At 52.8% G+C, this 16612-nt stretch overlaps 1 protein-coding gene across 2 annotated transcripts in view; it reads left to right on the top strand.

Annotated features, from left to right (window-relative positions):
* Positions 1 to 1631: 1631 nt before the first annotated feature.
* Positions 1632 to 16612, top strand: part of AJAP1 (adherens junctions associated protein 1) — a 123663-nt gene continuing 108682 nt past the window's right edge. The window contains exon 1 of one of the 2 annotated variants that reach the window (XR_007478902.1): positions 1632 to 2517. Coding sequence is in view for 1 of the 2 variants with exons in the window: in XM_033432768.2 (XP_033288659.2) it covers positions 2489 to 2517 (29 nt within the window). In the remaining variant the exon portion in view is untranslated. The remainder of the gene's footprint in view (positions 2518 to 16612) is intronic. The other variant, XM_033432768.2, reaches the window with a different exon arrangement.

Below are 16612 nucleotides of genomic sequence, written 5' to 3'. Positions count from 1 at the left end.
ACGTCCCTCTGGGATCTGCCCCCGAAAGCCCTCAGGGAGAGAGAGGGCTCCAGGGGAAGACCAGCCAGGAGTGGCCAGGTAGGCAAAGTGCTGACTCAGCCTGCTGCTTCTTCGGACAATAATAGTGAAACCGTGTGTGAGGCAATCTCATTTAACCCCCACAAAAACCTCTGTGTGGAAGGGACTATGGAACCCATTTCACAGACATGAAAACTGAGGACCGGAGAGGTTGATAATGTGCCCAGGGCCCCACGGTGAGTGAACAGCGGCTCCTGGGCTGCCGGGTCAAGACTTGTGATCTGACCACCACACCTCCCTGTCCCCTGCCCCTCTCCTTCGGGGAAGCAGGTCGCCTCCCTCTGTCCTCCTGCCTGGGTGGAGGAGACCCCTACGGCTCTCAAGGACCTAGAGGCTCAGGGATGAAGGGCCTGCCTGTGAGTCCAGGGGCGCTGGGCCTGGCTCTGTCCCACAACCGCTCCCCCCGCACCCAACGCCCTCCCCAGGGAGGCCTCTCCTGCTATTGGGGGTCTCTCACGTGGGCTGGGCGGTTACAGAGCTTCACTGGGGGAGGCACCTGCATAGAACACCTCTCGCTTCCCCTCCAGGGACTCCCACATCCACACTTGCAGCACAAGAGCTGATTTCTAAGGCCTCTGATTTTGCACCTCCCTCGAGGGCGCTGAGAGTTGAAAGCACGGCTTTGTCCGCGGCTTCCCACGGAGTCAGCAGGTCTGGCCTTCAATGAGGAGTTTCACTGTAGTCACTTCTCAAGGACCCCGCCAAGGGCCCCTTCTCCTGTAGTTAAGGCCTTGCAAGTACAGCCTAACCAGGTAGGCCCAGGGGAACTCCTGGGGCCAAGAGTCTGGGGCGCGGCGCCCTGGAACTCGCAGGAGTCCTCCTCCAGGGCCTGGCCGAGCAGCAGCTGCAGTCGGGCGAGCCGGGGCTGCCGGACGCCCAGCCCGGGGCCTGTTGCAGCGTCGGGATGCAGGACCGACCGGGCTGCGCGGGGGTCGGAAGGTCCTGAAGCTCTGACCAGGGACACAGAGACTTCTTACGCCAGGTCGCGAAGCACGCGCCCAGGCCGCGGGGAGAGAGGAATCCCGAGCAGCGGACCCTCCCCGCCTCCTTCACACTCCCGCGGCCTTTTCCGCGCAGCTCCGCCAGTAGGAAACTTTTCTCCCAGCCCCCGCCCCAAGCGCCCCCCGAGTGCTTCCTCGGGAACGCCCCCTGCCCAAAACCAGCTCTCCGGGTGCACTGGGCGCACCGGTAACCGGGTCAGAACCTCGAACCGCTTCGCATGCCCTCCGGTTACCGTGGCAACACCACCCGGCGGCGCCCGGCGGTCCAATCCGAGCCAGCGGCCTCTCTCGAGCCTTTCCCAAGGTGGGGACCGGGACGAGGCCAGGGCTGGGGAAGGGGCGGCCGAGGCCCCGCCTGCGGCGTCACCAGGGCCGGGCACAGCCCCGTGCGGAGAGGTGGGCCACCGCAAGGCGGGGCGGCGAACGGCAGCCGGGGCCGGGCAGGGAGCTCGGGCTCCAGTTTGAGGGGCGGGGAAGAGGGTGACGTGAGCCGGGCCGGGCGGGCGGAGTTGGGACCCGCTTGGGGAGGCGGGGGCGAGCGCGCGGGGAGGCAGACGCGCGGAGGGAGGCGGCCAAGCGGCGCGGGCGGCTCTGCGGCGGGCGCGGTGGGCGCGGGCGGCGGGGCCCCGGGATCCCCGCCCGCCTCCTCGGCGCGGCGCCGTCGCCGCGCGTCCCCACGCCCCGCGCTCCACGGCGCCCTCGCCCCGCGCGCCTCCCGCGCCCGCCTCCTGCCGGCCTCCCGCGCCGCGGCCGTCTGCGGAGCGAGCGCTCAGACGGAGTCCCCGGCCAACTTGAGCGGCGCCGAGCGGCAGCGGAGTCCCCGGCAGAGCCCCCCGGCCCAGTGGCGCGCGGAGGGGACCTGCGGCCGCCAGCGTCGCCTCTGCCCGCACCCCCGGACCTCGCCGCTCCCTCGGCGCGGGGCTCGGGCCGGTGCGAGAGCCGCGCCGCGAGACACGCACCGTGCGCGGCGGCGCCGCCCGCCTCCCTCTTCGCCGCCCCGGAGGGCGAAGCCGCCGCTCCCCCGACCCTCGCCGCGCGGCCGCGGCGCTGGAGCGCGCCCCTTCCGGGCCGGCAGCGGGCGCCCCCGCCTCGCAGCCGCCTTCGCCGGGTCGCCCCCGGAGGGGGCCGCGAGCTCCGCGCCCGGGCCGGAGGATGTGCGCCCCCGCGGGCCGCCCCGCCTGAACCATGCGCCCCAACGGCGGCGGCGCGCCGGCCGGCATGGAGCCCCGCGCGGCCGCGCTCTGACTCGCTCTGCGCCCCGCGGCCGGCGGGCGGCGGGCGGCGGGCAGCGGGCGGCGGCGGACCGAAAGCCGGAGACCGGCGCCGCGGGACGGAAGCGAGCGGGCGCGGGCGCCGCGCAGATGGCCGGGGCGAGCGAGATCTGAGTCTCTGCTCCCCGAAACGTGACCATGTGGATTCAACAGCTTTTAGGACTCAGGTGAGCGACCCGGCCGGCGCCGGGGAGCGTGTGGGCGCGCGGGTGCGTGGGTACCGAGCCGGGCTGAAGCGGCTCTTTGCTCGGTGTTACGAATAAAGGGACCCCCTCTCCGCTCCCCGCGAACGGCCAGCCGGTGCCCCTGGAGCGGGGTCGGGCTCCGGTCCGGAGCTCTGAGCCCCGTGGCCCCGCCGGGAGCGGCCGGCTCTCCCGGGCTCCGCGCGTCCGGGTCGGGGCAGGGGCGCCCCATTCCAGTTTCCCGGGTTCTGGGGCCGGCCTGGGCGCACCCGCGCCTCCCGGCGCCAGCAGCGCAGTGTGCTGGCCGGCCGCCCCGGCTCACCTCCTCCCCGGGGCCCAGGCGAGGCGCGGGCCGCTGGGCGCGGCGGGCCGTGGACCCAGGGCGGGGGCCGGCGCTGCCGGGGAAAGCCAGGGCTCCGGCCTCCCGGCGAGAGCTTGACAAGCGGAGTTGGAGCAAACCAAAGCCTGATAGCCACGCCGCCCGCCTTTCCCCTTCCTCGGGGCCCCGTGACTGACTGAGCAGGGGCCTGCCGGGCTCCCAGCTGCCGATCCAGCTGTTTGCCGGTGACCTCCGGGCCCGACGGGCGCGCACAGCTGGCGGGCAGCTGGGGCGGGAGGCGCTGGGGCTCTGGGGGAGGGCGGGCGGGCACTCCCTACGGGCACCCCACCCCCCGCAGGCAAACACCCCGGGAGCGCCCCGGGGGCTTGTCTGTGTCCGAACTCCAGGGCCGGCTGGAAGAGGGCGTTCGAGCTCGGAGCACCCGGTGGGGGTACCCAGGGAGACCCTTTTCGGCAAACTTTATCTGCCTGCCAGTGGTGCTCGGGTTTCAGCCCCTGCCTCGAGAGGTCGGGGACCCAGCAGGGCAGTTGTCCCCTTGGCGGGGCAGAATGCCTCCAAGCCATCGCCCTCCTGCCGGGGGGGCGCTCCGCGGAGCTGGTGCGTTTGGGTCCCGGATTGCATCCGAGACCTAGGAGGACGCAGGCGGAGGTAGGGAAAGCAAGAGTGCCGTTCTCGAGTTTGTCCACTGGGATGCACTGCGCTCCTGCGTTGGGGAGAAAGGGGCCGGTCTTTGCCGGAGCCGGTGCCTGAGCCGCCCCCATCGCCACCCGATAAAAGCTCGGGGGGAGCGAGCTGAAGGGAGAATCAAATGCGCGTCCTGATTTTGAGAAACTGGAAGCGGACGGAGCCCGCCAAGCGTTTCCTAGCTACCCTTGTTTTATGAGGCAATTCCCCACTCCTGGGGTAAAGACTGTTTAAAACATCTAGTGAAAACTGTCAGATGTTATCATTGGCGTTTTTTCTGGAAAGGGGCATTCCTTGTCTTGGTGGCCGGGTCGTGTTCAGTGGGCTGGGCTTTAAAAGGTTAATCCTGAAGCGGATTGCGTTGGATATTGGCTCTGCCTGAATCGATGTCCTGTGCTCAGACTAGCTAAGGTGTAGGCTCGGCCGTTCTGGGATGCACACTAAATAGAGCGAGGGCAGCTCTGCCCGGGTGACCCCTTCCAGGTGCCTTGCCATCTGCCTCCCGGGTCTCAGCCAGACCCCAGGGCCTTTGGAAAGATCAAAGGAGTCCCTGCTCTGTGGAGGACGGGGGGGTGCACCTTCAGCTCCCAGATGCCTCCTGAGCTGCTGTCTGGCACTACCTTCCTGATTGACTGCCGGCAAGTTATTTGAACTGACATCTTTTTTTATTACTAACTTGCTAGATTGAAAGATTAGTACATTCTGATAAAGAAAGAGGAGAGTAAATATCACAGAAAAAAACCTCTCTGCGCGTTCAAAATTCACTAAAACAGTTCCTCTAAAGCATCCCTGAATGAGATCTACTTGGGATTTTGCTTTAGGAAATAGTTCTGTTGGTGATTTTGAAGTGTGACCTTTTGGTTTTTCCCTTCAGTGTTAGCACAATAGATTTTCTGCAAATGCGCCTCTGAGGACGGGCTGTCACCGCTCTGGAAGGCTGACAGGTGAGAGCTCTGTCATGTCTGCGAGCCATCCCCTGGCCAGGAGAAGGGGCCGTGCTTGGAGGGTCTGTGCTTTTGCGTCTCACCAGGCACAGTGTAACAGTCACTGAAAGCCAGGGGTGGCTTGCTTGAGACCTGGTAATGCGCTGTTTCCTTGAACACAGCCCGTCACCTTTGCTCCCAAGCCCCTCCATGGCTCCCCAGGTGAACGCCGGGTGTCCTGCTGCCCGGTTTCGGGCCTGGTTAGGTCAGGCAAACACGGAACCTGGGGCCAGGTGACAGAAGGCAGTTCTGGGCAGGACCCGAGGGCTCTCAGCTCTGACTTGCGAGGCAAAGTCCGGGCTTGGATTTTTGCTCCTGTGTTGGAAATGAGCTGTGCGTGGAGCCTTTTCTTCCAAGGAGGAGGAACAGATTGAGTCTTTTGGAGCTGTTTTTATGCCTTTTTGGTGGTCGTTGTAGCAAAGCTCCAAAAATACCGTCTGTCAGCTCAGATAAAGGTATCTCTTGAAGGTGGATCCAGAGCCTGGCCAGCTGCATCAGAGCTCGTTCTAGGAGCAGCTTGGAGGGGATGCTTACTCAGCAAGCAGTGCAGATTTTGGAGTTTGGCTGTCTGCTTGTGAGTGGCCTCTGAGGCCACGGCCCTCCACGTCGCACCTTTGGGGCTTGGAGCGTGCAAGACACTTGCCTTGAGGTGTCCTCAGGGGGGCAAGGGCTAGCTGGTGCCGTGCTCCTCCCGGGCTGTGTCCCTTGCTGTCCCTCTGCCTGTTCTTCCAGCCTAAGGTTCTGTCGCCCCTTCTGTTCTGAAGGCCCTGGGTGTGCCTGGGGGGTGGGTCTATAGCAACATAACGTGACTCTCTTCCTTCACTGGGCACTTCACAGCTCCCCAGGCCTCGGTGAACAGTCCCAGTGGATTGGCTGTCCCCATCCCCACCTGTAAAGTCCTCCAGCAGCTGGGGCTGTGCATCCAGGCTTTAGAGGATGGAGTCAGAGGCTCTGTGCACAGACGTTGCCCTCCTCGTCAGTCCTGACTCGTGCCCACTTCCAGCTGCTGGTACCAAATTGATTGCCACTGGAATCCCTTGAGTGTCAGTGGCCGTGATACTCATCCGGGACAGTATTGCTGGAATAAATCACCATTTTAGGAGGCAGCTCACATCCTTCCTGCCACGCGGGTACAGCCCCCTCCCCTCACATGCACCCCCACCCAGGGGATCCACTGTCCAAGCAGAGGAGGGGGCAGTGGCCTCCTTCCAGTCTGTCCCTTCGGTTGATTTCTTTTACTCATCTGCTTCCTTTTCTTCTGTGCATTAAAGACGGCACAGAAGTGGGAAGCAGGGCAAGGTAGCTTGCGAGCAGAGACAGCTCTGCAGCTCCCTGAGATGCCTGTCTCCTGGTCCCTGGAGACGGAGCAGTTTGCTTCCCCACCACATCCTGCATCCTCCTAGATGGGGTCCCTCAGATGGCAGTGGGAGCGGTGGAATCCCGTCCCGCCCTTATGGTCTCCAGCCCACTGACCCAGGCACCATCAAGGTGTTTGGCAGGTGTGGGCTGGTGGTGCTTCCTCAGTCCTTCATTTCCCCGGCTGTTTTGTAGGAAAACCACAGGGTGCCCAGAGCACGGTGGGTCAGAGCTGCACCCTGGGTCACGATGAAGTGGGTGAACACGAAACCCCGACCCGGCCGGCCAGCGCTGAGCCTCCCAGAGCCCCTGGGCTCCTGCCTGGGGTTATGTAAGAGTCATCTGCTTTCCATACGTAGTTGCCAAGTTTTCTTCAAAGGGCTACAACTCAGTAGAGACCAAATTGATGTAGAGATTAGCTTGGAAAGCCAAATATATCCTTGATCTAGATTTTCATGTTTGAAGTCTGGCTCGAGAGGGTTCCTCCTGCCCGATGCCAGTCAGACAGGAGGGGAAGGCAGGAGGAGGGCTCACTGCAGCTGGAGTAGACAGACCCCGCTGCCCCCGACTCTCTCTCTCCGAGACCCCCTGGAATTCTAAGGAGCCAGTGAGTCAGAAGGCCGCCCAGTGGGGAGTGGTGGTTACATACCTTGGATTAACTCTCAGTTCATAGAAAGTCAGAGGCTGAGGTCCACCCATGTCCGAGCTCTGGGGGCCCTTGGGTCCTGGTTACAGAAGAGCATGCAGGACTCACCCCTACTGCTGCTGGTGGGCAGAGGCGGGAGCAGGGGCTAGCCACCGAATTGCCTCCCAGCAGCCTCTGGAGCAGCTGAGTTAATTGGATGCCCCAGCAGGTGCAAGTGGCTAGGTGGTGAGTGATGCTTCTCTCTTTGGAAAGGGCCCTGTGGATGGTGAGAGGTCAGAAACCCACCATTCATCTGTGGGGATCTTCATAGTTGGCAAATATCTCCAACGTGACCCAAAGAGAGGCCGGAGTGGAGGGCGGTGGGAACGGTGGCATCCATCCCGCCCTGTCGGCCCCAGCCCACTGACCTGGGTACCACCAGGGTGTCGTGTATTGGCAAAGAATAGGGTCCTGCTGCAGCACCAAGGGGGCTGGGGGAGGAGGGGCTAGGGCGTGTATTTGCATTTCCATCCCATGCGTGCACTTTGCAAGAGGCTGTCACTTTCTTTCCTTCTCCCCTCCCACCCAAGAAAAGGTGGGTGGCAGCCGTGCGGGGTCCATCTGTGCTTCAGCCTTCCCAGTCCACCATTGACGTGCTGGTTCTGTCCACTCACTGGGGCTTCTGCCATTCAGTGCACTTTCTCTCGGGTGGCCGGCCAAGGAGGGCTGGCGTGTAGAGCTCGCTGCATCTGCTCTCCCACCGTTTTCAGCCCTGAATGGACAGCAACCTGGACCGTGTGGCCAGTAAGCCCTCCCTGCCTGCCCTCCCCAAGGAGTTGGTGTTTAGGCCTGTGTCTCACCTCAGGGTCTTCAGCTGGCAGTGGTGCACCTGTGCTCAGGCTCCCTCGTTGGCAGTAGGGAGGATCTGTGGACTGTGGGCTCGTGAGGGCAGGGACTGTCTCATCCTTCATCACCTCTTGAGAAGAGTGCTGCTGCTTAGTCGATGCTCAGGAGCTGTCTGTGAATGAGTCAATTTGCTGCCTGGCACAGTGCCCTTGCTTTACAAGTCTTGCCCTTGTGGTTACTCATCCCTGACTACAAACTGAGACTAAGGAAAGGAATGCCCAGCCGGGGCTGGCCTTAGGTTGAGACTCTGTCCTGCCCCCAATAAATATAGAACTTCTTTAACCTCACTTACTGGTGCTCACAATTCCACCATTAGAGATTCATTCATTTGGCTTGAGATTTAGTCACAAGTGGAATGTAGACATGTTCACGAAAAACTATCCCACTGAGCGCTTTCAGTTATTACCAGTTCAGTAGGAGTGAGCACATCTACTTTGTAACTTTCTGTGAGGAAAGGTGGGTGTAGAAGGGAAGAGAACTTGAAGGCAGGTGGCACAGGTCCAGCAGTGGGATGGAGGAACTAAGGTATCACCAAGGGAGGACTGGGAGACACGGGGGTGCAGATCAGGGGCAAAAGGCAAACTGATTGTCCTTAGAGTGGGCTGAGGTCTCCACTCCCGTCGGCTTTCTTGGGGAACTGGGACAGTTTACGTACCTACTAGGGACTAACTAGGGGCAGGGCTAGTTCACCTGAAAGAGAAGGTTCTGGTCAGTATGAGTCCAGGTGGGCAGGTGGAGTATGTTGAGGAAAGTTAGTGACACATACACACCTTGACATGTCTCCTCCTGTCTTAAATGTGAGCTATGGAATTTGCACTGTATTTGGATAAAATATGCATGCTTTTAAAAGAAATTTGAGGTATGACTTTCATAAACATATTAGTTTCAGGTGAACAACATAATGATTCCATACTTGCACACATATGAAATGAGCAGCACAGTAAATCTAGTTAACATCCATCGCTACACATAGTTACAGATTTTTTTCCTTAAGATAAGAACTTTTTGGGGGGAGAGAGGGATAAATTAGGAGTTTGGGATTAACAGATACACACTACTATATATAAAATAGATAATCAACAAAGACCTACTATATAGCACAGGGAAGTAAGTATACTCAGCATTTTGTAATAACTTATAAGGGAAAAAGATCTGAAAAGGAATGAAATCTATATCTATATCTATAATCTATATCTGAATTACTTTGCTGTACACCTGAAACTAGCAAGACATTGTAAATCAACTATACTTCAATTAAAAAAAAATTAAAAAATAAAAAAAAAACAAGAACTTTTGAGTTCTACTCAACAACTTTCAAATATGCCATGCAGTGACAGGTTGGTGGTTGCCAGGCGTAGGGGTAGGGGTGGGGGTGGGGGTGTGTGAAGTGGGTAAAGGGGTCAAAGGTACAAATTCCAGTAATAAAATAAATCAGTTCTGGGAAGGACTGATTTATTTACTGGATGTCATGTACAGCATGATGACTATAGTCCAGAAAACACGTCTGCTGTAACTGTCTGTGAAACGTAGAGAAATGCCCTGATCTCTGCGTTCACTCATGTCACTCATTTAGTTTATTCCTCAGTTCCTGAGCACCCAGGGCTGCCTGACCCTGAGCAGATGCCGTGCAGACCAGGAAATGAGTGGGATTCTGCCCCAAAGACCCCTCACTCCAATAATGGAGGGGGAAATAAGCGTAGGGGTAAAAATACTCTTATCGGAGTAGAGATTAGCACTGTTCAGTAGAAATACTATACAGGCCGCATTGGTATTTTGAAAATTTCCAGTAGCCACATTAAAAGAAGAAGAAAAAAAAAAACAGGTGAAATCCACTTGAATGACATATTTAATTTTTCCAATATATGCAAAATATCATTTCAAGGTGTAGTCAATCTAAACCTGTACTAACGAGGATTCATTTTATGTTCTTACGCTGCTCTAAGTCTTGGGAATCAGGAGTGTGGCTTATTTTCACAGCACATCTCCTGCTGAACTAGTCACTTCTAGTGGCTCAGTGGACCCGTGGGTAGGAAGCTGTCATATTGGACGTTTTCCTATGGAAATTCAGAAGTGAGAAAAGTAAATGTTTAGAGACCACCACCTCCCCAGCCAGTGTGTGAGATTGGCACCATTGCTCCATTAGGAAGAGCTCCGAGGAGGGCCAGTCTGGCTAGCAGCCCTCCTAATTCAACAGTGGGTGTTTGCTGATGACAGCTCTGTGCCGGGTCAGTGCCAGGGCCAGAGGCAGAACAGTGAGCTGAGGGGAGGGCAGTGGCTGCTGCCATCAGGGGCCCTCTGTCTGGAGAGGGAGCTGGGCTGTGCAAGCAGGTCCTTCATACCAGCCGGGGTCCCATACTGTAATGAAACGCTTTTGAAGAACTGAAGAGGGTGCTTGTAACAGGTGTCACAGGCCGGGGTCCGTTGATGGAGAGGAAAGACCAGTGAAAGGGCTTGCTGAACTCAGAAGCCGTGTCACCTGTCAGAAAGGAGAGCTGACCTCCTGGAGGGATGTTTCCGAAATGTGCCCCAGAGCCAGCAACTGGAATGAACACACCCTGGGGTGACAGACATCTTGGTGGCCCCTCCTAGCTCCAGCAGCGCACATTCACTGGACCTGACCTGAGGGGGGCGGCCTCCATCCTCTCTCCTGCCCCGCCCCCCCAGCATCTGTTACCAATGCTGAGAGTCCGTGACACCTTGGGCCCATGGGAGGAGGAGAGTTGGTGAATCACCAAGGCCTGGTTTCAATGAAGACCTTTAGGAACTTTGTAGAAGTAGGTGTGTGTGTGTATGTGTGCATGTGTGTGGTGTGGGTGGAGTGGGTGTGTCTTTGGGGAGTTTAGGGGCCAGTGGGCATCAAAGCACTTATTATCAGGAGCTCCAACTCCAGGTGAAGAGATCAGGTTTTAAACAAAACTCCTGTAGGAGGGAATTTGCTATGTTCACCAGACTGAGGGTCTGGATGAGGAAGCCTGGAACACACCACATTAGGACCTGGCTTCTGACAGATGTGCAGAGAGGAAGCTGATTCCAACGGGGCTGGTGGGCTGCCTACCAGTGCTGCACGGATGTGACAGGGCTCTTGAAGGGATTTGGAGGGAGCACCCTTGCATTGACCAGCCCACCCTGTGCCTTCAGAAAACACTGATGGGGCACTTACTAAGTGCAAGGCCTCAGCACTGGGCATGGCTTCCTGGCAGTGGGGCCTGATTTGTGAAGAGAGTGTACTTTGCTGAGGTGCCCTGAGCGGTCATCCTTTCCTTCACAATACAAATAAAGAATTTGTATTGTGGGACAATTCCACAATTTGGGAGCTCTGTCTAAATTGAATTGTAAGCTCTTTGAGCTCTGAGAAAGCTCCCATCTTGATCTCATCTAAACCTTTTTGAATGCACAGATATTGTTAAGCAGGGCACAGGTTCATTGTAAGATCCCTGAATTCAATCTTAGGGAACTTCGGGGCAACTGAATTGCAGATCAAATGCCTTCTTTTGACCAAATCCAATGGTGCAGCTTCTTCAAATGGACATAATGCTTTGTCAGCTGTTGCGAAGATTCTAGCAAAAGAAGGGTGAAGAAGGACTAATCACCAGTGTCTCCAGGAGTGGGATCTCAGGAGTTCAGTAGTGATTGATGGGACACAGTATACCAGGGCCCTGCCTGGAATTTTCATGCTATTTCATGGAATCCCTGGTCCTTAAAAAAGAATGCTTAGGTTGGAGGAAGGGAAGATCTCAGTGGAGAAGTTCTGGCAGCAGGAAAGTGCTATTAAAGAACAAACAAACAAAAAAACCCAAAAACTAACATTCTCAGTTCTATGGACCAATATGGTTTGTGAAAATAGACCAAGAAAATCCTTAACAAAATATTAACAAATATGCAAATTCAGCAATATATAAAAAGAAGTGTATACCATGGCAAAGTGGGGTTCATTCCATGGATGCAAGGATGGTTCAGTATTTGGAAATCAATCAGTGCAATCTATCATAAGAAAAGGCTAAAAAAGAAAAATCGTATGATCATATGTGTTTGATAAATTCTACACCTATCTATGATAAGAACTCCTAGAAAAAAGCAATAGAGGAGCACTTCCTCAACTTGATAAAAAACATCTATAAAAAGCTGCCACTGACTTCACACTTAATGTTGAGAAACTGGACACTTTTCTCCTGAGACCAGGAACAAGATAAGGATGTCCACTCTCACCACTATTATTCAACATAATGTTGGAAATTCTAGCCAGTGTGATACAGGAAGAAAAGGAAATAAAAGACATACAGAAAGGAAGAAATGAAACTTTTCCTCTTTGCAGAGGATATCATTGTCTACATAAACGTCTCACGTGATCTGTTAACAAACCTCCTGAAATTAATAAGTGAATTCAGCAAGGTTGCAGGATACAAGATAAATGTACAAAAATGGATTGTATTTCTATTAGTAGTTAACACATGGACACTGAAATGAAAAAATGCAATACCATTTACAATTGCTCAAAAAATGAAATATCTCAGTATAAATCTAACGAAACTTATGCTGACAACTTGTATGTTGAGAACTACACAATGCTGATGGAAGAAATCAAAGAAAGTCTAAGTAAATGGAGAGACATACCATGTTCATGGATGGGAAGACTCAACATGGTATGAATGTCACTTCTTCTCAGATTGATATAGAGGTTTAACACAATTCTTATCAGAATCCCAGCAAAATATTTGCACATATAGATAATTCTAAAAATTTTATGTAAACATAAAGGAAGTAGAATAACTGAAACAGTTTTGAAAATGAATAATAAAATGAGAGGGGTCCATCTATCTGATTGTAAGACATTATACAGCTACCATTATCGAGACTGTGTAGTATCAATGAAGGGGTAGCTATACAGATAAATGAAGCAGAACAGAGAATCCAGTGATAGACTCCCACAGATACGCACAGTTGATTTTTGACAAAGGTGCAAATTTAGTGGAGGAAAGATAGCATTTTCAACAAATGGTACTGGAACAAAAAGACATTCATAGCCAAAAAAAAAAAAAACCTCACCTTATACAAAATTAACCCATAATGGGTCACACAATTAAATGTAAAATGTGATTATAAAACTTTAAGGGAAAAAAAGGAGAAATCCTGAAGGATATGGGGCTACACAAATAGTTCTTAGACTTGACTCCAAAAGCACAGTCCATAAAAGGAAAAACTGATAAATTCGACCTCATCGAAATTTTAAAATCGGCTCTCTGTGAAAGACTTTTATGAGGATGAAAAGACAAGCTTCAGGGAAGGAGGAGGAGAGAATATCTGCAAACCACATATTTGTCAAAGAACTAGTATCCAAACTACATGAAGACCTTTCAAAACTCACAGTAAAAAAAAATGGAACAATCTATTTGGAAACAAGTAAAGCCATGATGGGGTGTTGCACCAAAGAGGGTATTTAGACGGTAAAAAAAAAGCATGTGGAAAGATGTTCAGTATCACTGGCCATTAGACAAATGCAATTGAAACCATAATGAGACATTACTGTTCATCTACCAGAATGGTTAAAATTAAAAATATTGACACCAAATCCTGGCGAGAATGTGGAGAAACCGGATCCCTCATACACTGCTGGTGGGAAGGTAAAATGTTACAGCCGCTCCAGAAAGCACTTTGGTAGTTTCTTATTAAACATGCAGCTGCCATACAGTTGAACATTTCACTTTGGGGCATTTATGCCAGAGAAATGAAGAATTCTGTTCACACAAAAACTTGTAGGTGAATGTTTATAGCAGCTTTCCTTTTTTTTTTTTTTTTTTTTTTTTGCAGTACGTGGGCCTCTCACTGTTGTGGCCTCTCCCGTTGCGGAGCACAGGCTCCAGATGCGCAGGCTCAGCGGCCATGGCTCACGGGCCCAGCCGCTCCGTGGCATGTGGGATCTTCCCGGACTGGGGCATGAACCCGTGTCCCCTGCATCGGCAGGCGGACTCTCAACCACTGCGCCGCCAGGGAAGCCCCTATAGCAGCTTTCTTTATAGATAAAGTCTCAAATTGGAAACACCCCAGGTGCCCTTAAGGGAGGTCAGTGGCTAAACACATCATGGTACCTTCACACCACAGAATAGTATTCAGCAATAAAAAAGAGGAAACTATTGGTACATGCAACACCTTGCATTGAACCTCCAGAGAATTACGCTGAGTGAAAAAAAGCCAACCTCAAGGATTACATGCTATATGATGATTCCATAGCATTCTTGAAATGGCAACATTATAGAAATGGAGAACACGGTCCTAGCTGTCAGGAGTTAGAGAGAGAGTGAGATATAGAAGGGAAGAGAATAGCTATAACAGGGCAACCTCAGGGACCCTTGTGGTGATGGGAAGCTTTCTGTCTTGACTGCATCCCTGTCAGTATCTTGCTTATAACATTGTACTGTGGTGTTTAAGACGTTACCACTAGGGGAACTGAGTAAGGGTGCACAGGATTTCTCTGTGTTATGTCTTGTAGCACTTATGAACCTATAATTAACTCAAAATAAAAAGTTTTATTAAGCTAGTATTCTCTACCTCACTGTCAAAGGTTAACATCTGAGTGTGTGTGTGTGTGTGTGTGTGTGTGTGTGTGTTCCCTCTTTAGGCACCATGTAGTTGGATTTAATGACAGTCACAGGTGATGTGGAAATGGGGAAAGGGGTAAAAAAATTACCAAATTTGCTGTTTTGGTTCTGCCACACCTTTCCGCGTGCAAAATGCAGCAGCATATGAACGTGCGGTGTTGCTAATGTGATGAGATCCTTTACCAGTGACAGTAATGAATGACCTGGTGCATAATTATTGGATAAGAAGAGCTGTCCAGATCCTTCCATAAATCAGGTCAGCTCTGAAAGTAGTGCAGCCTTTTTGGGGACAGCCCCACTTTCCTGCCCTGGCACATAGGGTGGCATCAGGACCGTGCTCCAAGGAAACACGAGAACAGATCAGTAAGACAAGAGCCTCAGGTTTGTGAAGGCATAGCGTTCATTCGTGTCTTTGCTGTTTTCACTTCATTTGGGCTTTATGATAAAAGAACTGGAGTGTGTCTGTGTGTGTGTGTGTGTGTGTGTGTGTGTGTGTGTGTACGCACATATGCGCTTTATTAATGCTTGTGGAATGAAGTTGGGTAATGCAGTGGGAAACTCTATGTCAGGTTTGACTGTGAGCCTCTGAGATCCCATGAACCAGACCTGTTACTTCTCTTTTTCTGTCCTTTTATGTTCAGCTAGGAGTAGTTCCAGAAACACAGTAGTTCCAGACCTTTCCGTAACCTGGCTTTGCACTAAGTGACCCAGCCAATCTGTACCACTTCAGTCTGTCCTCAGGATCCACATGACGACTCTGCAAGGCAGGTGTTGCTGCTCTCATTTTACAAAGGAGGAAACTGAAGCTCAGAGAGGTTAAGTGATTTGCCCAAGGTCACACAGCTGGCTAGTGGGGGAGCTGAGATTTGAATCCAAGTTTCATGGATTCCAGGGTCCATGCATGCTCTTCCCACTGTCCCCTATGGCTCCCATGTTTTATATAAAATCTCCTTCTCACTCCCCTGATTAAGTCACACACTGCCCTTCTGAGAGAAACAAAATAAGATTTAAACTAAACCAAACATAAAGCCGAGAAGGACCCAGATGCTGTGATGTCAGGTCAGCACTTTGTGGATGTAGCCCTGACTCTGACATTACAAGTCCTTCAGGCACCCACAATTTTAGGTAAAAGTTTTGTAGTCTAAGTGAGAGATGATTTTGCAGCAAAGAATTCATAAAATGTCATTGATGAAAACATACCTGTGCCACAGATACAGTTATTCAATCTATTTACTAATTAAAAATAAATATGTCACCAAATCCAAGGGAGCCTCTCTTGAAAGCTCTTGTGAAATTAAACTGGGAATTAATGAATGACCACACTGAGAAAGCTGGGTTTAACATAACTTAGAAGTCTGGATAAAAAGGATTGCCCACCACCGCGTGCATGCGTGCGTTTATTGAGGTATAATTTACGTACCATAACATTCACCCATTTTAAGTATACAATTCAACTTCTAGTAAACTTACTGTGTGTGCAACCATCATTGTAGTCATCTTAGAACATGCCCATCCCCACCCCCCAGTAAGATCCCTTGTACTCTTCACAGTTAATCCCATTCCTACCCCCAGCCTCAAGCAACCCCTCCTCTGACTTTTGGCTCTATAGATTTGCCTGTTCTGAGCATTTCCTCTAAACAAAACCAGACTTTTTTTGTCTGGGTTTCTTCACTTAGCATAGTGTTCTTGAGGTCTGTCTACGTTGTGGGCTTCTTTATTTCCGAGTAGCATTCCATTTTTTGGACATACCGCACTTCGTTTATCCATTCATGTCTTGATGGGCATTTGGCTTGTTGCGACTTTGTGGCTGATACAAATAACACTGCTGTGAACATTGTTTCCATGTCTTTCTCCACCCCATGTACTTTGTAGCCATCCATGTAAATGCTTTGGCAGGGGTGGGGGTCAGAGAAGCCCTTGGTGTGTTATTCATTTAGTGGAAACGCACAAGCCAGGTATCCGGGATTCCACCTCTGGCTTTGGATTTGCTCCTTCCCTTCGCTCTGAAGAGAACAGCTGACTACACATCAGCCATTGTTTATTTGTTCATTTTTCATATGATGCACATTTACCGAGTGTCGATTGTGTCTCCCCAAGGTGCTGCATTTTGGCGAGATAAAGACCAGGACAAAGTTTTCCATTCCGCCTTGGTACAAAGCTACTGTGAAGGGGAACATTTTGACTCATTAGAGCAAGGGCTCCTAGCTGGCCTGGGGGTGGCTCCCATGGCTGGACGGAGGCAGCCTGTGGCCTGGGGGTGGAGGGGCGGGGGTTGGCAGGTGGTCCTGCAAAAAGCTTCCCCACCGCAAAGCATCCTCCTGCACTCAGCCGGCATAGCTGAGGCAGCCTGACGGGGGCAGCCGTGCTTATCTGGGATCCTGTGCTTTCTTCTAGCGGGGCAATGATGCCATTTTAGGGAAATCCACCCTCGTGGACTACCTTCCAACAATAGCTATCATTTCAGATGAAAGAGACAGTGCGGGTCCAGAGCTTTTGGGCTTGCTGTGTTGGCTGCAGAACCTCCGGACCACGCCCACCTACTGGGGGTGGGTTGCCAAGGTCTCCTCACACAGGTCAAGGATGGTCCTGGGAG

The sequence above is a fragment of the Orcinus orca genome, chromosome 1 (genome assembly GCF_937001465.1).
Source record: "Orcinus orca chromosome 1, mOrcOrc1.1, whole genome shotgun sequence".
Taxonomy (NCBI): Eukaryota; Metazoa; Chordata; class Mammalia; order Artiodactyla; family Delphinidae; genus Orcinus; species Orcinus orca.
Note: the sequence above shows the minus strand (reverse complement) of the source record. Positions and strands in the feature narration are given on the sequence as shown.